The 23,581-nt window shown below is 35.0% G+C and overlaps 1 protein-coding gene and 1 long non-coding RNA gene across 43 annotated transcripts; one reads left to right on the top strand and one right to left on the bottom strand.

The window, feature by feature from the left end:
* Positions 1 to 712: 712 nt before the first annotated feature.
* LOC110941677 (homeobox protein knotted-1-like 2) lies at positions 713 to 22,349 on the top strand. Of its 2 annotated transcripts, XM_022183348.2 has the most exons (6): positions 713 to 1,318; positions 1,415 to 1,534; positions 1,602 to 1,737; positions 20,733 to 20,968; positions 21,554 to 21,717; positions 22,150 to 22,349. In XM_022183348.2, exons 1-5 carry the CDS (start codon positions 1,007 to 1,009, stop codon positions 21,710 to 21,712), a joined length of 963 nt encoding a protein of 320 aa, XP_022039040.1. In that variant the 5' UTR covers positions 713 to 1,006; the 3' UTR covers positions 21,713 to 21,717; positions 22,150 to 22,349. The 2 variants fall into 2 exon arrangements, with proteins under 2 accessions (XP_022039040.1, XP_022039039.1); XM_022183347.2 differs by lacking the exon at positions 22,150 to 22,349 and having other exon boundaries at positions 714 to 1,318; positions 21,554 to 21,914.
* Positions 11,639 to 18,559, bottom strand: LOC110941678. 41 transcript variants are annotated; one of them, XR_004893506.1, is made up of 12 exons: positions 18,408 to 18,559; positions 18,230 to 18,326; positions 17,165 to 17,250; positions 15,434 to 17,035; positions 15,199 to 15,277; positions 15,070 to 15,117; positions 14,897 to 14,948; positions 14,451 to 14,690; positions 14,088 to 14,146; positions 12,529 to 13,307; positions 12,138 to 12,194; positions 11,639 to 11,882 (listed from the first exon to the last, which is right to left on the bottom strand). It is a non-coding gene; the product is annotated as an uncharacterized LOC110941678 (long non-coding RNA). The 41 variants fall into 41 exon arrangements; XR_004893503.1 differs by having other exon boundaries at positions 17,165 to 18,326; XR_004893521.1 differs by having other exon boundaries at positions 12,529 to 12,621; positions 12,737 to 13,134; positions 15,070 to 15,277; positions 15,434 to 18,326.
* Positions 22,350 to 23,581: the final 1,232 nt, after the last annotated feature.

Genomic DNA, 23,581 nt, shown 5'->3' with positions numbered 1-23,581 from the left:
ATATTATAAAACTCAAAAATCCACAACGCTAAAAAGTTTCTAACCTGGTAATATGATAAACCAATAACTTAACCCACATTGACGTATCCTAGACTAGGGGCGTCGATTTTGATACGACCCGTCAACCTGACCCGAACCTGACACGAAAAAACAGGTTTTGGTTGACTAACACGACCCGTTTAAAAAACGGGTCGGGTTCGGGTTGACATGTATAAAAACGAGTTGACCAATTAACCCGTTTAACTATTTAGAAAAAAAATCTTTTATATTTTTGTTTATGTTTTTTCCGTTTCTATTTTACATGGTTAGTTATAGTAATGTTAGTTTTAGCACAATATATTATTTATTTGTTACACTCATACTCATCATTAAACATGTTATCGATAACCCACTTAAAACCCAACAACTCGCTTATTAATTGTCAGCTTGTATGACTCATTTAAAAATATGGGTTAAACAGGTCGGATTTGGGTTGACCCAAATTTATGTGGGTCAGGTTAGGGTTGAAATCTTTGACCTGAATAATAATATGGATCCGGTTCGAGTTGAACATTTCAACCCAACAACCCATCAACCCATAATCTGTCAATCCACAAATCTATCAACACGACACGAGTGACACCTCTCTCCTAAACCATAAACCATCTTTTGTAACAAATAAATATATGGCATCCACCCTAACCTCCCTTCCCTACACACAAACCACATCGAACGGACCACAGCATAACCGACCCCACCTCTTCAATCAAAGAAACTAACTCGCGAGAGTAGCGCGTGAACTTAACCAAAAAAAGAAAGATGGAAGTGAAAGAAGGTGAAGATGGTGCATGATGATGATGGATAAGACCAGACATTCAGGTGCTGCTGCTGCATCTTTCTTCTTCTTATTGTTTGTACGCTAAATTCATCCCACTACTCCTTCTTGCCCCCTCCATTTCCGCTCATCTTTTCAAATTTATTACCACCTCACCTCCTATCACAATCATATGCGCCACTATCAACTACCATGGAACACATCTACGGATTGATAAACCATGAGCAAGTTCAAGTTGCAGGTGCAGGTGCAGATGGAGGAGAGAACTATCGCCCTGCGTATGATGATCCGTCACCGGATTTTCGCCGTAAACGACCGATTCCGATTCCAATTCCGCCTGTTTTTGTTTCCGGTTCTAGTATTCAAACCAGTAGTAGTAATTATAATAATAACAGCAATGGATTAGGTGAGGAAACCGAAGAATTTTCAAGTGCTAATCGCGCAAAAATTGTTTCGCATCCGCTGTACCCTAGGTTACTCCAAGCTTACATCGCTTGTCAGAAGGTACGTTTATCTGTATGTGTATATGTATGTGTATATGTGTGCGTATGTGTGTGAGAGAGAAACTATGGGCGAATATTTGTGTGTTGATTTGATTAGGTTGGAGCTCCAGCAGATGTAGCGAATTTGTTTGATGAAATTTTCAGAGATAACGATTTCTGCAGCAGTTCTAGCGCGTGTTCTTGTTTGGGAGACGATCCAGAGCTTGATGAATTTATGGTTAGTGAAATTGTTTTGTTTTGGTTCTTCAGTTCTGAAAATTCTGATATTTGTGATTGTTTTGAAGGAAACATACTGCGATTTGCTGGATAAGTACAGATCGGATCTCGCTAGACCGTTCGATGAAGCGACGACGTTTCTGAACAATATGCAAACTCAACTTTCGAACTTATGCAAAGGAGGTTCTATAACCTACAACACAGGTCTCTCTCTCTTCTTACTCTCCGTACAACTTCAGTTATGGATTATCGTGTGTGTGTGTGTTTCATCATCTTCTGTGTCCCACCTTTAATTTAATTATTATTATTTAATCATTCATCTCATAGTCTCATGAATATTTTATTCCATCGGAATATTTTTATGCATTTTTTTCTCCGCCGGTGGGGACGGCGATTACGGTGGTGGCGGTGACGGTGGTGGAACTGAAGCAGCGGCCGGATCCGGTGGTTATAGTAACCGGAAGTGGAATTGGAAATTAGAAACCCTAGGTTTGGTGATTGTATCTGTTCTTGCTTTCTTAGTGTCCTTTTCTAGCCCCTGAAACTTTGTTTCACTCGTTTTCATATTGCAAGTGTCTAATATGTTGTTATCTCGAAAATGAGTCCAAACGCCTAAAAATCCTAATTGGTTTAAAGGCGATTGATTGTGTCGTTTTATACATGTTTATAAACACAAATACAAAGAAATCACTGTACTTAATACCTAACAAAATGTCCACCATTGAATTACCACAACTATATGACAATAGTACAATAGGTTGGATATGTTTTCTGGTTCTGTTATGTTACAAGATTTTACTAATTAAAGATATAGTTGTATTAATTAAAGTAATATTATAAAAGCTATTATTTCTAATAGTGGGTTAATATAACCCAATTACAATATTGAATATATCCGGAAAACAATGAGTTGTGCTAAACTTATCGTGTTACCTAGGTTTTTACTAGATGTATCCCTTCCCACCTATACCAGTGGCGAAAACAATCGGTTCGTTTTCGAAAAGAGCTATTTCAGCACCTTTTTTTTGAAGGCCAACTAATCCTTCAAGTGGGTTACTTGTGAAATTCACCACATCGGGATACACTCGTCTTCGAACCGGGGAAAACCCTCACCTAGGGCCGAAGCCCGTGAACACTCGCCCGAAAGCACGACAGTGCGGTGAGGTAACACTCGCTCAGTTCAAGGATCGAACTAGCGATCTCCACCTATTCGCCTAGTATCTCACTATCATCAGGTGCTGCAGAAAATAATGGGGAGGACAGGAATTGAACCTGAGTCACTTAGAACACTAAGTCTCTTTCTTACCACTCCACCACCACCACATTGACATTTCAGCAACTAATAGAGCCTGGCCTCAAGGGGTTTCATAACCTAATGAAACCTAGTTTTTTATTTGCAATCTCAAGCCATTTCAAACTTAAAAAATGATAGTTAAAACTTATGTAAAAAGGTGCCTATATTCATAAAAACTGCAAGATAATATGTCAAAATAATAGAGTAAAAGTGTATTGATCATGAAAATATGATTATAAGCTTTGAAATTTCTTTTGATGTTTTTAGTACCCCAAATTTGGCAGTATAAGTTTGGGGCACCATAATAATACATCGAATTTTAAAAAATAATTGCATCTGATTGCTTAGTTAAAAATAATCAAATGTAATAGAAACATGTTTATTTAGCAGACAACCTAGCTACCTGTATTATATTTAATAATGTTAAAGATACAATTTTTTTTTTATTACAAAGTGGTTATATTTAACTATTTGTTTGCTTAACGTTAGATTTGATTTTTGAAGCCTGGTTATATTCAAGAATTTTATCATATTTTGCATTAGGCTGAAATAACTGTTGCTTTCATAAACTATGTCTAGTTCCTGATGTTCTTTTGAATTCAGTTTCACCATTTTTTTTTAAAAAAAAAGATTCAGTTATGGATGTCCAGATAACCCATTTGATCCTCACTATTCCATCCTGTGTATAACTGGTGATTTAAAAGATGGAGAAACAAAGGTAAAGTTAATGAAATTGGAAGCTTTTCTTGGATATTTGGTCAGAACTTTAAGAATAGGGTTTCTTTTTTTTTTTTTCCTTTTCAAAATTTTTGTTTTCTTGTAGTTTATATGAAATGAGATTAGAAATGATTGAATTATTGAACTGAACTGAACATATCCAAACACTCAAAATCATGTAAGATGAATAGGACCCATTTAATCCGTGTATCTAAAAAAGTCAGACGGGTTGTAATCAAGTTGTACATATGCTAATTGTGTGAAACGATGGTAATAGATGAGCTAAGTAAGTCATGTTTAATAAACGAATTAAACAAATTAACCAAGTACGACCTGTAGAATTAAAGAGGTAAATCCGAACACGACCCATCATGAATGGCATCCCAAAATCTGCTTAATTTATGTCTTGTTGTTTCAACATTCATGTCAAGAATCGACACCTCGAGATAAACACATACGAAAGTCAGGTTAAATAATTTTCCTCTTCTCTATATAAAACAAATCATCTTTATAATAATTTAACATTTTGATTTTCTAAAGTTAAAGATAGAAAAGATGTTTCAATAGTAGGGTCACATGTTGTTTCACCGTTGTAGTGTTCTTACTAGTTTGCTTGTTTTTCAATTGCATGGGAAAGATAGGACACACAAAACTGAGAACCATTTTGTTTTCTGGTATCATAGAAATGGTAAATATCTTAATAAAATACAAGCATGGTGTAAGATCTTGTACCCAAAAGCAAAATCTTTTTCTATCATGCTTCTTCCTTAATAATTATAAAATAAAATAAAAATACTGTAGATAACCTTAAGAGTTATGACATGGTTAGTTCAAGTACAGGATACAGTGACTCAAAAACTTTTATTGGTTTGGCCAATATCTTTGGCTTCCTTTGACAGCTTTCCTTTTACCTCTGTTGTATAGATCATATATTAATATCCTCAATTATTTATACATATTTTAGTTTAAATAAACAATTTTTTTAAATAGAAACCTGCAAGATTATCATAAACACCGTAGATCCCGCCCTTATTAATGTGGCTGGATGACATGGATGAGAGAGAGACGAGAGAAAAGGGAAGGGTTGGACATCTAAGGTGGTACTGGGCAGGAGAGACGAGCGGAGGGGAAGGGAACCGAGCGATGTGGATAGTTTAATCGTCTTACTATATTTTTCTCCTAGTTTATCTGTCTGTCTGACAAACACTTGCGAAATCCCATAACCGTCCTACCATGGCCGGCCCTGAAGGTGGGCGGGGAGGACCACCGGCCAGGGCCCGATATTTCGAAGTGCACATTATTTTTTAAAAACTTCGATATGTAAATGTAAAAATAAATAAATTAATAGGGTATACCCATATAAACACCAACATAGGCCCACTTACAAAACTATTTTTATGGTTTAGATTAGTTATTATCCTATTAGCATTAGGTTTAGACTTTTAGTGAGCCCAATACCCAATTTCGTTATTGCCTAAGGGCACGTTTTTTCGAGCTCAAACATGATACATGAATTCTCAGGGCTGGCCCTGCGTCCTATTATCTTTCTCCCATAGTCTATCTTCCGCCCGATATGCACTTATGCAAGTGCTCTACTATCTTTCGCCCGCTTTTGCTATGAATCATAAAGTTGTTATGTAAGCATATAACCACCCTACTTTCTTTCTTCCACTTTATTTGATGAACAAAGTATACAAGTATTGTAAAAGGTTTAAATACAAATGACTATTAACTTACAAAGTATAAAAAGGATTTTAGAGGGTGCGTGATTTTGATATTTCTTTATACGTAATTTTCATTTGTTATTTCCTTCATGAGTAATTTTGATTTCCTTCATGCCTGATTTTCAAATGTTATTTTCTTTCATACAAAATTTTGAAACTATTCATGCGTAATTAACTTGTACCCTTTGTACTTTAATAGTCCTTTATATATTTAAAAATTATGAAGTAACTACGTACTAACAAATGTGGCTAGTTGTACTATGTATAAGTAACTGTGATATACAAAACAAAACATATTTACTAATTTGCTATTTCAAATAACAAAAAAAATTACCTGAGTTGCTTTTTTTAATATTTATTATAGTTCTAGTGAGAGGACACTATTCACTCTGGCATAAGTTATTGAAATAGTTATATATATAATATAATAAACTGGGATACGTAAAACATAACATAATTGCAATTTCAAATACTAAAAAGATTACGACCCCTTTTTATATAATTTAAAGTATTTCAGGTGAGAGGACGGACACTATTCACTCTGGCAAAAGTTATTGGAATAGTTGTTATTATGAACTCTAGCCAGGAGGAGTAAGTGAATATGAAACTTTTTTTCAAAACATCATAAAGCATTTTGTCAGTTTTACCTTAATTACTTAAAATAAAACCCTTTTTCATGTACTTCATGGGGGGGGTTTACGTTAGGGTTTGTACTTAAGTGATTAATAAAATAAGGTAGCAGTGCAAAGAGGTAGGTCATAGGTGCGTGCTATGCGGGTTATCTTCTTTTTTATTGGAAGACCGTACGTACAGATATAAAGACTCACTCTCTGGGCTCTGCTTGCGATTCGACACAACGAACCTTGTATTATCATTTCTCGTTTCTTTCTTTTGCAGTGAAAACGTCAGTTCTTTTCTTTTTCTTCATGTGGTCCCCCACCCCACTATTCAATCTTTGGTGTTTTCACATCTCTCAAATCATTCAACCCTATTTATTGTACCACCTCCTGAAACTTTTAGTCCTACATACATATATATCTCTCTCTTTAACATAATCATACGTGCTAAACGTACGCTGTTCGTATTAAACGTACAATTATAAGAGTATTTTGAAGTATGTTAGTTGCCGTTTAGAAAGAGGGGTGTGTTTAGTAGCACCCATATATTACCAAACATTAGGGTTGTTTAGAAAGCTAATGGATTGTTCAAAAAGAACCGAGGAAAGGTGGATCGGTTTCTAAATGAGTTGAGGTTGTGCCGAGGTAAGCTTGCTCTTTGGCTTGTTTAAATCAAGCCTTAACAATAACCAGTGTGATTTGCCGCGCGCTGCGGCGGACATCCGATCTGTATCGTTTTGGTTTGTTACAAGCATGTAGGATACCAACAATGGTATAACAACCGAAAAAGATATGCCCAAGATGATTTCTACACATGTTTTATAATGATTGAAAATCATAAGAACGAATAACGGTGTCAGTTTGGATAATACCAATACCGGTTATTTTGACCGATTCGCTTTGTGATTACACCAGGCGTTATCGACTTGATTCATAAAGCATTTCATGATATTGTTAAAACAACGAAAATAGTAATATGCGTCAGCTATGCAGTTAATAGCGGCACTATAGCGGTGCTTTAGCGGTTAGTGGACACCTGGGCTTGTAGCGGTCCAAATAGCGGTTGGTTATAGCGGAACCGCTATTGGCGCTATAGCCCGCTATTTGAAGACCATGTATAGCGCCTACCGGTCAGCCCAAATTTAATGAAAAGCCCACTTTTATTAATTAAACCCATTACAGTAGAAGGCCCAAATGTTTGATAAAACATATATACGACCAATTAAACCTAAATTAATGATGTACGACGACCAATGTTCTGGAGCGCACACTGGTTTGAGGTCGCTAGAAGCACTTCTTCATCAGGAAGCTTGTTCATAATCCGAATCGAAGCTAAATCTTTCAATTGCTGGAAGCTAGTGCCTCGTCTGATACTTAGAGTTCATCTTGGTTTCGAATTTTGTTCTCTTCTTCAGTCTTCAACAGCCATCGCAGGTTGATGTAGACTCGGAGGAAAGATTTCATTGCTTATGACTAGATCGTGTTTCGAACATCGACACTTTATGTTTTTATGTTTTGAAGTGGAGACATTACCACTAATATTTGGAATGATAAAACTATGAATTTTGATATTACTATTAATATTTTTCAAAGACATATATATATATATATATATATATATATATATAAGTACATAAATTATGCATGGTATAAAAATTACCATTATACTACCGCTATAACCGATATATCGTATAGCGGACCTTGACCCTATCCGCTATTTTACCGCTTTAACTGCTTAGTGCATCAGTTTATATAAAAACATCAACTTTTATCGAAATGTAAAGAAAAGTAAGAATGTCGCAACGATATATTGGGAAATTTATAATACAGTTATAATGAAAAAGAGTCAATTGCATCAATTTATATAAAACACTAAACCGTGAGACAACTTTGATGACACATATGTTTGTGTTTCGATCACTTGTATATTACTATTTACAACTCGATTTTAAGTAAAATTTTTATCAAAACCTAAATAAAAATAAGAACACTATAATGACATAGTCATATAATTCAAAAAGTATCGTATTTTAGAAAGCTAAAAAATATTGAAGATGCTAAAAAGTAATAATAAATATAATATTAAATATTAATATATTGAAATTGTCAATGTAATATAGTATTATATATTAAGTTTTAAATCTAAATTAAAAAAACATAAAAACTAAAAGATGGATTGTTGCTAAAATAAAAAAAACCCATATAAAGTTGTGTTCAAAAATAAAAATGTTAAAAGTTCTTCGTAGCTTACAAGATGTGATTTAATATATACAAGGCTTTCAGAAAAACACCGTCGTGCTGATAACGTGTTGTAAATCAACGGTCTATTAGCAACCAATATATAACTCTAATAAATATGAGAGAACAAGGCTATAGAGATCATGTAGAGAACAAGAATATGGAGAATAAGAGAACATGAGTTCTTATTCATTAATCTATCATCACCATATACAAATGCCTCTATATATTTATGCATATATATTAATACAAAAGAAATTGAAGAGATAGGAGTTATGTATGTGGAGAGTCACCATATAAATGACTCATTCATAACAATTCCAACTTTATAATAGTATCTAACTAGTGATATTCTCCCGCGCTTTGCGGTGGGAATTTGGTTGGTATCAGTTTGGCTTATTACGATACCGATACTCGCTATTGTAATTGAAAGAGAAAACTTTACATCGATCAGGAACAATTAAAAACGAATATCGATACAGATACTGATGTTCCGTTGCATCATTTCTATTCGGTTCGATTCGATTCGTTTGTGTTCTATAAATTGACATCTAACGCTTTCGATATCCATATTTATTTTATTGTGTTCTCTTTAAATAAACTGACACTATATCACGGTATTTGTACTTATTTTTATGCTTTCTAGTTTCATTTTTTTCATTTTATCCACTTTGTCTGCAATGATATAACTACCGTGACTCTCAACCGATTGATAGCGTTTGAACAACATCGGTGTTAGTATCGGTGTTCATTTTTATCATATTTGATCGATGTAAAACATATGTTAATTTCTATACCGAGTGCGTATATCGTACTGGTATCGTAATAAACCGAATCTATATCTGTCCAATAAAAATCAATTAACTAATATAACTATCAAATTTATAAACAATATTATAAAAATGTTTTATTACTGTTCATGGACACTTAACTTTAATATGTATAATATAATTAACTAATATAACTATCAAATTTATAAACAATATTATAAAAATGTTTTATTACTGTTCATGGAGACTTAACTTTAATATTAATAGTAAGATTGCCTCGCGCTTCGCGGCGGGAATCAATCGGTATTAATTCGATTTGTTACGGTACCGGCATTTGCTATAGTATCATTCCAAAGAGGAAACATAATATCAGTCGAAAACAACAAAAACGAATATCAATACCAGTAATGAACTAATAATCTTGTTCAGTTGATATTGGTTATGTTCGTTTGCATTCTTTGTTTATTATATTTCAACATTGCAATATTTTTTTTTGAAAACGGACGTTGTATCGCTATTGTACCAAACCGAATTGAAACCGATTAAACAACAAATTTATCAATCGGTACCAATATTTAATTTTATTATTAATCCTTTCCATAAACTGACACCCTACCGTTACGATATTCTACCGAATGAACCGGACGAAATAGGTACCGATATGCATTCATTTTTATAGTATTTTGTTTGATAACACATACTTTGACCGTATCATAAAAATAATATAAGAATAAATATGATTAAAATAAATTAAAGTAATAAAGAAGTAAAATAATGAAAACTAAAAGAACCAATATTAAATAAAATATTGAAGTACTGTTCATCGTAACTTTCTATTCATATAGATAATATATGTATAATATAATTAACTAATATAACTATCAAATTTATAAACAATATTATAAAAATGTTTTATTACTGTTCATGGAGACTTAACTTTAATATGTATAACTAGTTATGGAAATCGTCACTGCGTTGCGGCGAACTTGTTTTGTTATTTAGTCTGTGTTTATATGTGTTTGAAATCACTACGAGCGCGTTGCACACGAAATCGCTGACAAGAATAATTAAAAAGAAAATGTAGAAAAAAAAAAAACACTAAAAAATAACCGAAAGAAAATCAACTAAAAGAGTTGTATGGTAATGATGTTGTTCGGTAGAAGCCCGTAGTCAGAGATGAGCAAATAGCAATGCGTACCGGTACCAAATTTCCTGAACCGAAAGATCCTAAGTACCAGTTCGGTACTGACGTTTGGCGTTCCTAGTACCGGTTCGCTACCGGTTTTTACCTTCATATACCGATACCGTAACCGGTATTTTCGGTACCAATACCGATTTGGTATCAGTTGGCACCGAGCTCATCCCTACCCCTGAAACTAAAAAAAATTGTACGATACCGTTGGTGTTCGTACAGTACCCGTGATCAGGGATGAGCAAATGGTACTGGGTAGCAGTACCAAATTTCTCGAACTAAAAGATTATCAAACTCAATCCGGTACCGACATTTGGCGTTTTATGTACCAGGCTGGTGTTGGTTTTTACCTTCATGTACCGATAACGAATCGGTATTTTCGATATAAGTACTGATCAACACCAAACTTATCAGACTTAAAAAGTAAAGGAGATAACAATTATTATAATATTAAGATAATAAAACTATAAAAAAACTGTATATAATATTTTATTATATTATGGTTTGTTTAGTGTTCATTTCATTCATTTATTAATATACACAGAATAATGTAATATAGTATTATATATTAAGTTTTAAATCTAAACTAAAAAAACATAAAAACTAAAAGATGGATTGTTGCTAAAATAAAAAACTCATATAAAGTTGTGGTCAAAAACAAAAATGTTAAAAGTTCTTTGTAGCTTACAAAAATGTTACAAAGGGTGTGTGTATAAGTTATAAATCAAATAAGCTAATATTCACACACCCTTTCCCTCTGTCTCTTTATGTGTCTCTCTCTATATAGAGTACGTGAAAAAGGATTTGAAACCAAATATACTCTTAATCTTTTTTTCTAAGCCAACTTTTTAAATTAATTCAAGTTTATTGGTTTGGCTAGTGTTGGATATGTTTATAAATTTAGCATTTATGTAAAAGTAATATTTTTATTAAAATTAAAAAAAAAAATGTGTTGGCTCAAGCTTTTTACGAGCCGAGTTTGAGCTCAGATTTCAACTCCCATCTTGATCAGATTCGTTTAGCTGCGAACACTACTAGAAAACTTGGTTTTTCCGACCGCAATTTTGGTCGCAAACCAATCACAATTGCCCTGTTGCGACCGTTTTCCGACCGGAACTACAATCGGAAAAACACCCGTCGCAATTGCTCTATTCCGACTAAGTTGCGACTGCTGCTATCTTTTGCGACCAGGGTTTTGCGACTTTAATAATGGTCACAAATATTGCGACTGTTCCTGGTTTTGTGGGACTTCGGTTGCGACGGTCTTGATGCGACCGAATTCCGACCGCATGCCTTTGACCGAATTCCGACCGCATGCCTTTTACAAACTGCGATCGTTTTCCGACCGCCTGACTTTTACAAACTGCGACCATTTTGCAACTGCTTGCCTTTTGAAAAATTGCGACCGTTTTTGCGGTCGCAATTTTTTATTTATTTTTTTAAAAATTATTTTTGTCCATTTTCTATTTTGACCTGCATATAATGTCAATTTTAAATTTTACATATTATCAAATTTTCACAATTATATAAAAAATCCCACTTGAAACATCAAATACCAAAGTTATCATAACAATAAAAAATATACTTAAAAAAAACATGTTTTGAACGAAAACATTAGTGCATGGTGAAACAGTACATAAGACATCTATATCAGGATACCATAAAGATACAAATTATCCTGTCACATTTAGTCAATAATGCACTCATAAACACAGCCTAAACCTCCACATATGTAGAATAAACCGCCCTTTAATCCTCTTCTCTTTCTGGTGGAAGTCCACACGGCAATAGCATTTTCTGTAAAACGAAAAAATAAAACAAAATTAAACCACCTGCAAATAATCTCAAGAAAATGAAACATACATTATTTTAAAAGTCGAACAAAATAAATACAAAAATCATATATGTTTTTGTAGAATAAAAAGAACTGAATGATGTTTTGAAAGATAACCCTACCTAGCATAACAGTAATAATGACGATCAACAATTCTGGCCAGATCAATGGCATCAGTAATCAGTAATAACGACGATAAATAAGCGCTTTACGTATACCTTTTGTTTGAGGGCAACATCCGGCAATTGAAGAGCTTGTGCAGTCCCTCAACTACACTTAAATAGCAAAACATGATTAATAGTTAGAATTATACTAGTGGGAATGCCCGCACGTTGCGGCGGGTGTCCGGACTAATATCATATTCAATAATGACGCCTATTACGAACCATAACCCATTCTAACATTTTATCCCATTTAACAATAACTGCAAGATACTTTCAATGTATAAAACCACAAAATTTACAAATTTCAAACAAAAAATATTACGGTCAGCCAAACCAAAATAACTCATTTTCCATGAAGCTCTAACCCAATATGTCTGACCGGACCATTTTTCACATAATGTTATTATTTATCAAATCACAAGTGCCAATAATGTGTTAATAATACCTTTTCGACAAATCTGTCTCTACACCATTGTTTGATGCCACTATCGGTTTCTGGCAGTTCACATATCAAGTGTCTCTTAATGTGTACATGTACCTACCGGGAACAACGTTCATATGTCTTTTATAGCATAATACGACTAAAAGCTAGTTTAACAAAAGGAGGTGAAGTACATATATCAATGTATTGGTATTTTGTTAAAACGCGATACCGGGGAAAAACAGGCGACCTTCCAAGAAATCGAGACCCATCCTCTGTGGTCCCCACAGAAGATCGTTCACCACATACGTACAGCAACGTAATCGGCTGAATTTCCGAGAACCATGTAGAAGATTAGCATACCGGTCACCAGAGTCCCACGCGAAGCGGGAGACATGAACCCGAGGGCGGCAAACATGATCGTCACAACTGCCATTCCGAGAATCTGAACCACGTTTCCAACCATTACGCTTAGAAGTCCCGGGTTGCTGGGAGCACGGAAAACGTCAGCTACGACGAGCTTCCAACCCGATAATTCTTCGTTCATCTGCGCTTGTGCCTCCTTGTCTAACTCCTCGTAGTGAGTCAAATCCCGTCTAACCGTTCTTAAAAAGATCACAAGGACGATACCTGCCAAGAAAGTGATAACCATAAACGAGTTCAAAATCGAGAACCAATGCACTTTCGCTCCCACCATCTTTTAATAAGCATCCCATCTCGATGGCCACTTGATGTCACTTTCGACAAACGCAACCTCGTAAGTGAAAGAAACGGGCCTGTTTTCCTTTATGTTCACCGTTTTCCTTGCGTTCAATCAAACACAAACCAACGTTCATGAATAGAAACAAACATATATATTAAAAGGCTTGTAATATGCAATACACTAATATTTATTAAACATTTTATTAGTGGGAATTTTGAAGTATTTGACTAAGATATAAAAATTAAGAACCCTGATGAACTGTCGAACACAAATGAGCATAAAAGAACACAAACATAACGGAACATTTACGAACATAAACATAAATGAACGAAGAACGGGGCCTCTGCTTGTGTTCCTTCATTTTAGTTAAACGAACAGAATCTCTAGTTTGTGTTTGTTCATTCACTAAACGAACGAACACAAACGAACTTCCCGGCCGAACGGTTCACGAACCGTTCGCTGAAAGTTCGGTTCGTTTGCAGCCCTACATACAAAGTCTAAAGTATGTATGCATGCCAAAAAGTGTAAAAAACTCATACCTGACTCATAAAATTATTTATAATATATGTATGCGTGCCAAAAAGTGGTTGCGGGTTAATAGAACCCATATTAAAAAATAAATTACCCCTAGCCCATTACCCAACCCTTTTGGTGAGATGTTTGATGTTTCAAGTTGAAATGGCCTACGTACCAACTTTCAACACCAGAAATAAAATGATATGTATTATTAGTATTAATACATACTCGACAGGGATTATTGTTTTGTCTTTTGTGGAAAGGTATTATAAATATATATGTTACATCCATTTAGAAAAATTTTGGATTTTTAACAAATAAACTAACACTTAGAGGCTCTGTTTGGCGGTGAAAAGCTTCCAACCTTGATTTGAGAACTGCTGCAGTATCATCCTTCCTTTGCATTAAAGGCTCTCCAGTAACCTACAAAAATAAACAATTTGATGCATGTATTAGGTCGGGTCTGATCATTAAGGACACCCAATTTGTATTTTTAATGCAAAAAACCTCCTAATTCACGTTTAAACTAAAATCACAAATAAGGATGATAGGCAATTACACATTTACAATTTTCCTTTTCAGTATTAAAGGGTTATTTAAGATATATGACTAATAAACTCAACAGGTGACTGACTAAACCCAAGGAAAAAAGCTCGCCTTTTACGATGTTCATTAATCTTCCTAATTGAAGTACATATCGCTTCATCACAAGCTTCAATCTCTTTACCTTTCTCAGTATCAAGTTCCCTTTGTACTGGAAACGGGACATCCACCAACACATCATAAGACGCATTTCCAACTGGACTATTTCCCAAAAGTTTAATCTTATGTTCCAAATGGATAGGCTGTGGTCCATATGTACATGCAATAATTTCTGGATTCTTTTAGGTACACTTTGGCCAACCATTGACCTGTTCCAGCCATTTGAGTGATTTGACCCGTTCCATTTTTTTTTACCTATTTTTACCTGCTCAAAAGCAGATGGGCTGAAATCAGTAACACATATTATTATTAACTAAAGAAAGAGAGTCAAAGGAAAAATTTACACCCGTAGTCAAAACGTGGAGCTAAAAGTAAGCTAGATAGTTGTACCATATGTAAAAAGTACAAACACAAAGCATATAAAACCTAATAAGCATAACTTTAGAACAACTCTATGCTCAAATCAGTTACCAATGGTTCTCCCTGTGCTACTAATAACTCCTCAATTGCAGACGTAACCTACCTGAGGTAGCAAATTTAGCGATTTTGCATCCGTCACATCACTTAAACCAAAAATTGATTCATCAATCAAGAAATTAAGCATCAGAAACAACTAAATTCGTGCATAATTAAAAATTACTTACAATCGTTGAAGGCTCCTGAACAAACTCAATGCTTGCTCGCTTGTGACGCTGCGCTTTCAAAACACAACAAATCCACTATCAAACACAAATTAACAAATATTTCACAATCAAACATTGAAACTACTAAACCTCGCCGATCATTTAAATCCAATTTGCTTATCCAGAAACGTCGTCAATGTAACAACAGCATCACTAACAAGCCTAAACCCTAAAACACAAATTTCACAGTGAAGGTGGAATTGTGAAATAACCATGTAAGAGATAATTTATTTAAAAATTTATACAAAACAATACGTATATGTGTGTGTATATAAAGAGAGAGTGTGAAACTGAAATGATTTTAGAGAGACAGTAAGGAAGTTACCGGAGACGGAGTAATTTTCTGATGTGAATCTGCTTCTCTTATGGCTGTAACACTTGATGTTTCGTCGGAGCTCTTGAGGCCATCTTCGTCACTCCCCTAACCACCACCAAAACCCGCCACTAACGATCCGAGAAGGTATCCCTTTCCCCTCACTTCCAGTTTCCGGTCCCGTATAGACCCGGTCAAGTTTGGTCCGTGTTCACCTCCACTCAGATGCTTAAAACGGATAATAGAAACCCACAAAGATTAGCTTAAACAACACTAAAACTGAAAACTTTAACACAAACTCGACATATTAATTAAACACACATTACAGAAAATAAGACATCATAGATTCATAGGATGTAAGCTGCATATCCTACTAAGGCAGCATGACCCTATATAGTTATAACATTAACAGAAAAATTTTAACTATTAAAGATACTAACTTATAATACTCACACAAATAATATTTTCTTATTTATTAACCTCTTTTCTTAACCACCAACTTACAGCTTGTCCTCAAATTCAGAGAGGGGAGTGAGCTGTTCCTTTAACCCTTTTCTCTTGCGAATACTAGCCACAAGTGCGGTAGCTTGCGACCCCGGTTCCAACGGGTCAGAAGACATCATTTCCCAATGGTCAAACACCGATTGCGGGAAAAGGCTTGACCCGAAGTCACCGCCCTCGATGCACCTGAAAACCCAAATGACTCGACAACGGGCAAGTAAGCCTTAATGTTGTACAAAGGTGTATCGGGCCTTTGCATTTCTTCAAACACGTGCCCATTAACACAGTATCAAATCGATTATTCAAAGCTTTATCATCTTACCCAAACACCATGTTTGAACCCCAAAGAGAGTACAAAGATCCAAACTCACCTTTGATAACTGATGTTAAGTGTTTGAAAGAAATCCTCTTTCATTTGACTACTATTTCTTATGCAACCAGTATGAAATTAATCATATAAAACTACAGTAAGATAAGCATTACCATTAACATGTTACCTAATTAACACTAGATTATAATCAAATAATTATCTTCATAACACATATTTACATAATCTTCAATCAGAATTGCATGCATGTTTAACCCCTAAATAAAACTTAAGTTTCAATTGGCCTGCACCCTACATTTCATGACATATTTTGACAAGTAACTGAATCATTCCTATAGTCACATCAATCAACTTAACAAGACAAACACACAATTATTTTGACAGTCAACATGAATAATAATCTATAAATCACGAAGAAGCCCAATTGTGATACTACAAAGTCAAACTCGTAGTGGCGAATCGAGAATTACGATCGAAATGGATAAAACAATACCAAACAGATAAACAGACTCACACGTATGAAGACATTCAGGAACAGTAGTAGCATCTCGCAACAATTTATTGCAGATAGGGCATGTCATGCATGCCGCTAACTCTTTTCTCCGTAATTTCACCACCTGATTAGCCGACATCATCACACAACAGCACCTATCAATTCAGCAACAAACACCTAATTACCGGTCCACCACACTCACACACGTAGTAGTTCGTTGGTTCCTAAAGGAGGTGCATGTTAGCAACACCGTTAGGGGAAACACATGGACCTTACGTAGCTAATTTGCCTGCTGCATTGAAGAAGATCAACGAACGATTGAACAAACAACTAACATAGATGACGCAGTAAACACGATATATACATAAATACGTGTATGTATAGGTCGATAGATAGATAAAGCGAGCGAGCGATATCATACCTGGATCTATGAGGATGTGATCTGAAGATTGATGAGGATGATTTGCGAAGAAACGACGTGAGTTGGTGATTCGGCAACTAGATCATCTGTGTGTGTGTGTGGGAGTCGAAATCGAGAGTTTTTAGAGAGAGAGAGAGAGAGAGAGAGAGAGAGAGAGTACTTGTAAAATTGGCATGTACAGAACCAAACACTTTGGTTTATTGAAACTCATTATTCTTGCGTGTCAAGATAATAATAAAATAAATAATGAAAGTGTAATTCTGTCCTTTTGGGTTAGAAAATACGGTGTGAACGTGGATATCTGACATGGAGGCCAGTCCATTAAACCACCCTGTATTTAGCGTTGTGTGTGGGGCGACAGGATTTCTACCGGCGTGGAAGGCAAACGACGGGCCTACTTTCACTTTACTAATCACAATTGAATACGAACACACAAAAATAAAAACAGAGCCAACAGTTTTAATTTTTGTAAAGCCTAATTTAAACACAAATTGATACGAATACACAAGAAAAACAGAGTCAGGAGCTCTTACTTCTGTAAAACCTAAGATTAAAATTCAAACAACGAATTATATTCGCTTACTTATCCTAATTCCACTTTCCTAAAAACCTGAATACGAACATGCAAGAAGAAACACATGATCAGGAGCTCTAATTTCTGTAAAACCTAAAATTATAATCAGATCAATAGTCCTAATTTCACTTTCCAAAACACAATTAAACACGAAGAAAAACAGAGTCGGGACCTCTAATTTCTCTAAAACCTAAAACTGAAATTCAATTGTCGAATAATCCTAATTTCACTTTCAGAAACACAACACAAAAAACAGATTCAATTGTTGAGTAATCCTAATTTCCGTAGAACCTATGATTAAAATTTGATCAAAGAAACATACAGAGTCAGGAGCTCAAATTTCTGTAAAACCTAAAACTAGAACTCAATCAGTTAATCAAACACAAACAAAACAAAATCACAACCTCTAGCTTCCATAACCCTAGCAATTCGATACAGTGTAATGAATCTAAACCGTTAACAATGATATAACCTTATAGACGAAACCTAACCTTAAAGGAAATGATGATCAGTGTCGCCAGAATCAGATCGGCGAAAGGATTTCTTCGAGCGGCAGATCTCCTCAAAATCAGATTGGTGAGATGATTTCTTCAATCACGTATTCAGAATCAGTCGTCGGATTGCTAACATTGAGTCGGATTATTAAAGGAAATGAAGAGTCACACATACCAGACGTACGGTATCAGATCGATGAGTGACGAGGATGATCGCCGGAGTCGCAGATGTACCGTGAGTCGCAGATGAGGATGATGAAAGATTAACAGATCTGCATATCTGTTTTGATTCCGTCGTCTGATTGAAGCTTCTCAACTAGAGGCTACTGTCAGTTTTAACCCACAACTTATGATAATTTGCAGTTTTTACCCTAAACACTAATGAATATTTTTTTGCTTTTTCTATTTTTTCTTGTATCTGCGACCGCGTTAAATGGTCGCAACTTTTGTTTTTTATATATTTCTCGTATTTGTGACCGTTTTATACGGTCGCAACTTTTGTTTTTTTTATTTGCGATTGCTTTAAACGGTCGTAACTTTTGCTATTTTTTTATTTTTCTTGTATTTGCGACTGTTTTCCGACCACAAAAATACGGTCACAAAATTTGCGACTGTTTTGCGATCGAATCTAGATTGGTCTTTAATTTTGCGATTGTTTTGGTTTTAGTCACAAATCGGTCACTAATTTTGCGACCGTCTTATGTTAGTCGCAAAATTTGGTCGCAATTGCCTAGTTTTCTAGTAGTGGAACCTAAGCACAAACTGAAGTTGGATATATCACTCAATAACCAACCCTACCAAAAACATTTTTGTAAAAACATGACCATTTATAAAAATCCCTTACACATCCGAAGAAAAAATATATATACATGTTTTGAGTGCTTAGCTGTTAAATTTTAACCAAGATGCCCACTCCACTTTTGCTTTTATAGCTCAAAAATATTATGAATTTTACCCAACTGTCATGTGACCTTTAAAACTTACCATAATGTATATTTAAGTGTTACCATTGATTAATATAGAAGTAGTACCTATATAACATGTTATTGTGTTAAAACATCTGATTCCTATAATATAGGTAAATCTATCAATATAGGTAGATCCTATACATATTTTCGGTGTTGTGTTCGGGTCCACGTGTCTTGGGATTGTGTCGGGTTCGACTTGCGAACAAGACCCGTTTAACACCCTTAATTACATAACACAATGCGTCCAGAAAACGTTTGATTCCGAATAACTCACATAGAGGTAATGCAGGAAGGCATCTCATTATTTGCATTCATTTTTCATTAAGTCTTAGTCTTGAACAATCTATGTTCATTATACCAGACACCACATTCACATCTGATGATCATAAAGCAAAGCAAAGCAAAACAAAACAATTTCAAGGGTTTATCTTAGCGTGGCACGCCATTTACGCAACCAGCTTCCGCTCCCATTATGTTTCCCCTAAGTAACGATTGCGTGTAACACTAGAGGGTTTATCTTAATCGGGTTTGAAGTGGGTTCGAACTAAATCGAATGAGCTGAAGATAAAGTTAGTTTTGGTTTAATTATCTAGTTATTAGGTCTATATAGTTATTGGTATTTTATTTCTTGGGTTACGTTTGTTTAGATAGAGATATCTAGTTAGTTTAATTATTTGATTATTTAAATAGAGTTTTAGTTGAGTTAGGATTACTAAGAATATATTATTTAAATAGTTAGTTATTGTAAATGATGTGGTTTTTATTTTTCGGTTCATTATAATAAAAAAGTTGAACAAGTTCATTTATATTGTGTGTTTTGTGTTCGAGTCTGGGACTGATTTTCCAACAAACACTTGATTAGTTAGCCAACTATACTGCCTTTGTTCTAGAAATTTTGAAATGCATTTCGGACACTAAACTTATGTATATTGCAACACCCTGAAAAGTGCTTCATTTGGTTCTGTTTATTTTATAATTATCATCTGAACCACTTGCATGCATTCGCATTTAAGTCCTTCAATTGCCTCCAGAAAATAAATCATGGGTCCTCACTGCTTGCTTGTTATTCTTTAGATCATATTCGAATGGATGCCTTATCAAGTTTCTCTTATGTATCTTCTGGTTTATGAATCGTGGCCGTTCTGTCCGTTCCATGATCAAAGGCTAAAACGTGATTTATTTAAACTCTTTTTTATATTTTAACTCCTCCATATATTTTTTACAATACTAACCTTTTAATAAAAAAAATTAAATAAATAAAAATTTATTGGGTGACATTAGTTTTCTGAGTTCTCAAATATAGTTCTCACAAGATCCCTTTATATATATGGCTCGTGAAGATACGTACATATATGTAGCTCATACGAGGTATATATAGGTAGCTCACGATACACATGTAATTTTTTTTTTTTTTACAATATTAACCTTTTAAGCAAAACGACGATTTTTTTATTGGTTGATAGTCTTGCGGATCTCATATATCTTTATAGTTATCGCATGATCGATCTTAGGTTTGATTTTGTGAAAAGCAGATGAAAGTGTAGACGAAGATGAAAGTAGTAGAGGGGAAGCAGAAGTGCGCGGATCCAACTGGACAACGAATGAAGACCGAGCTCTCAAGGACAAACTTCTACGAAAATACAGTAAATATATCAGTTCTCTGAAGCATGAATTTTCAAACAAGAAGAAGAAAGGAAAACTACCAAAAGAAGCAAGACAAGTACTGCTTGACTGGTGGAACATTCACTACAGATGGCCTTATCCAACTGTAAGTATACCACTATCTCATCATCATTATACTCAGTAAATTCCACCAATGGCAAAGCTAAGGTAGGGTCTGAGGAGAGTAGATGTAGACAGCCTTACCTCTACACCGTAGGAATAGAGAGGTTGCTTCCAGTGAGACCCCCGGAAGCAGCCTCTCTATTCCTACGGGTAGAGGTAAGGCTGCTTCCAGTAAGTATACCACTAGCTACTTTTAATATAATGCATCATACATACTAATTCGCATTTAACTTGTACTTAAGCTTTTTAACTATCTAGCTATCACTATATTGTCTAAAACTAGCAACTTTAAATAAAAATCAAAGTGATCCATTAGAGGGTTGTGTAACCCGCCACGTAAAAAACGTCTAGTCACTTTGCGTTAGGTTTAATCGAAGCGCTTTTTTGTTTAATTTTTTTTTCGGTTTTATGAGAACATCTAGTCGCGAGTGCATGTCATGTGATAACGAATCCTATATCATCATGGATAAAGTACTGGAAACAAATGTACACCACTAGACAGTAGACACCACGGTTAGGTTGTATAACATGTAGCGGGTGATGAACGGTATGCAATTACGTTGTGCAGGAAGCAGACAAAATCGCGCTAGCAGAATCAACCGGGTTGGACCAAAAACAGATAAATAATTGGTTCATAAATCAAAGGAAACGTCACTGGAAACCATCGGAAAACATGCAGTTTGCGGTGATGGATAATCTGTGTGGCCCGTTTCTTGTCAACAACTGATTGAGGTGGTCTCTCTTCTATTAATCATGTCATGTATAATTAACACAATATCATCAATAATCTTATATTCATCCTTTATAACATTACTTAGCGTACGACTTTTAGGCGACTTCCCATTGTCGGTCAAATAGTTGATTAATGTCTTCAAACGTAAATCCAAATTTGAGTTGAGTTAATGTAAGGTGGTTCTAATTTCCAAATACACATATTTGCCTTTGGGAAATTCTTAGTGTGTATTATATATTATTTTTCATTTTAAATAGATGGTATGCAATTATACATTACTGGGAAAATTCCAAAAATGTCCTTTTTAAACCAAGTTTACAAGAAAATGTATCTTTGACTTTTCAGTGAAATAATGTCCCCTTCTACACGGGCGGTTACACGCCCGTGAATTATCATCGACCGTCATTATTATTCAATGACTTTGTGTGTAGGTTCCGAAACCGGATCTCGAACAAGGTGATTTTTTTTTGTTTTGAAGGGCGTAATGAGTGTGGAATCCAAGTTACGCCACAACCGAGCGAGATAATGTAATCAATAACAAAGATATTCAATGTTTAACGATCGTGTATTGATTTCGACAGAGTTTCGGTATCGATTACAAATAATTAAGCACTCTGATACTCTCTCTCTAGCTCTTGCAAGCTCTCTGATTACAAGTGACATTACATGATATTTATAATAACAGTAGGCGTGGATCAAACGACAGTGATCATGTCAAAACGACAGTCTCACTGTCGTTTGGAATGATCACAAATGACAGTCCAGGTATACCATCATTTTAAACGACAGTGTCTTGATAAGAAGATCCAAACGACAATCCCTTTGAAATGAATCCAAACGACAGTCCTCCTAGCATGTCCATTGTCATTTGGATGGCTTGTATGTTGACACCTTCTAAACAATGATCACTTTATATAATTGATATTCACTTAATGTCCTCACACCATATACTTTATCGTTGTCACTTGAATATCGAGCTTCGAGTCACACGACAAAGGAACGTCATCGACGTCGGTCGCGAACGAACGCTCGTAACCAAACATTTATTAGCTTCATCCACAAAAGTGCATCAACAAACTTAACTCCCCCTTGGATGTAACTTGTGATTGTTCGGTTTTCACACCTTTGGATCTTCATCAGTTGTCACTGATTACAAGCAAGAGGTGTATCAACAAACTCCCTCATAAATGTAGCTTGTGAATCTTTGATCTTCAAAGCTTCGGATACTCGAGATGAGATGTCATATCTGCACACACAACAAAGCTAAACGCGTAATGAGAACAACCGCCAGGGTTTTATCAATCTTAGAGAATTTTCAATTAAAAATTTCACAAAGTATTGATTTCAAACAACGTTAACAAACGACACACATGGGACCAACTCGCATTCAACTACCAAGCACAACACTTTGAATGTTTTAAAATTGTTCAGTTTCAGTCCTTTAACTTTCAAAGTTTGTCAACTTTGACCATTATGAAGATTGCAAAAGTTAGAACGATTGTTTTCCGGCTTTCAATCAAGTTTTAGATAGGATAGATTCGAGTTCCAACATCGGTCTATCAAAAATAAGATAGAAGCAAAATCTTTTTGGCTTTTATAAAATTTATATTAAAACACACAGGTGTGGTGTTGAGTGTGGCATAATTTTTAGTATATTTTTAGCACATTTTACTCGTTATCAAGCTTTAAATTTATAGATCACGATATAATACAATCACTCTCTACAACACGTTAGGGCAAATGCACCCATCGCTGGTGTAGTATAGTGATGGTAAGATACCGAGATTGTCCAAGGGCACAAGAGCTTTTAATACCGGAATATCGTCGATGTCTAATCTAACAAAAAATTGGAGAGAATATGTT

This window comes from Helianthus annuus, chromosome 5 (assembly GCF_002127325.2).
Source record: "Helianthus annuus cultivar XRQ/B chromosome 5, HanXRQr2.0-SUNRISE, whole genome shotgun sequence".
In the NCBI taxonomy this organism is placed as follows: domain Eukaryota; kingdom Viridiplantae; phylum Streptophyta; class Magnoliopsida; order Asterales; family Asteraceae; genus Helianthus; species Helianthus annuus.
Note: the sequence above shows the minus strand (reverse complement) of the source record. Positions and strands in the feature narration are given on the sequence as shown.

Coding starts and splice junctions, on each gene's coding strand:
- LOC110941677 (XM_022183348.2), top strand. CDS start 1,007: ATGGAACACATCTACGGATTGATAAACCATGAGCAAGTTCAAGTTGCA. Junction 1,738..20,732: donor TTCTATAACCTACAACACAG/GTCTCTCTCTCT, acceptor TGTGAAAAGCAG/ATGAAAGTGTAGACGAAGAT. Junction 20,969..21,553: donor ACAGATGGCCTTATCCAACT/GTAAGTATACCA, acceptor TACGTTGTGCAG/GAAGCAGACAAAATCGCGCT.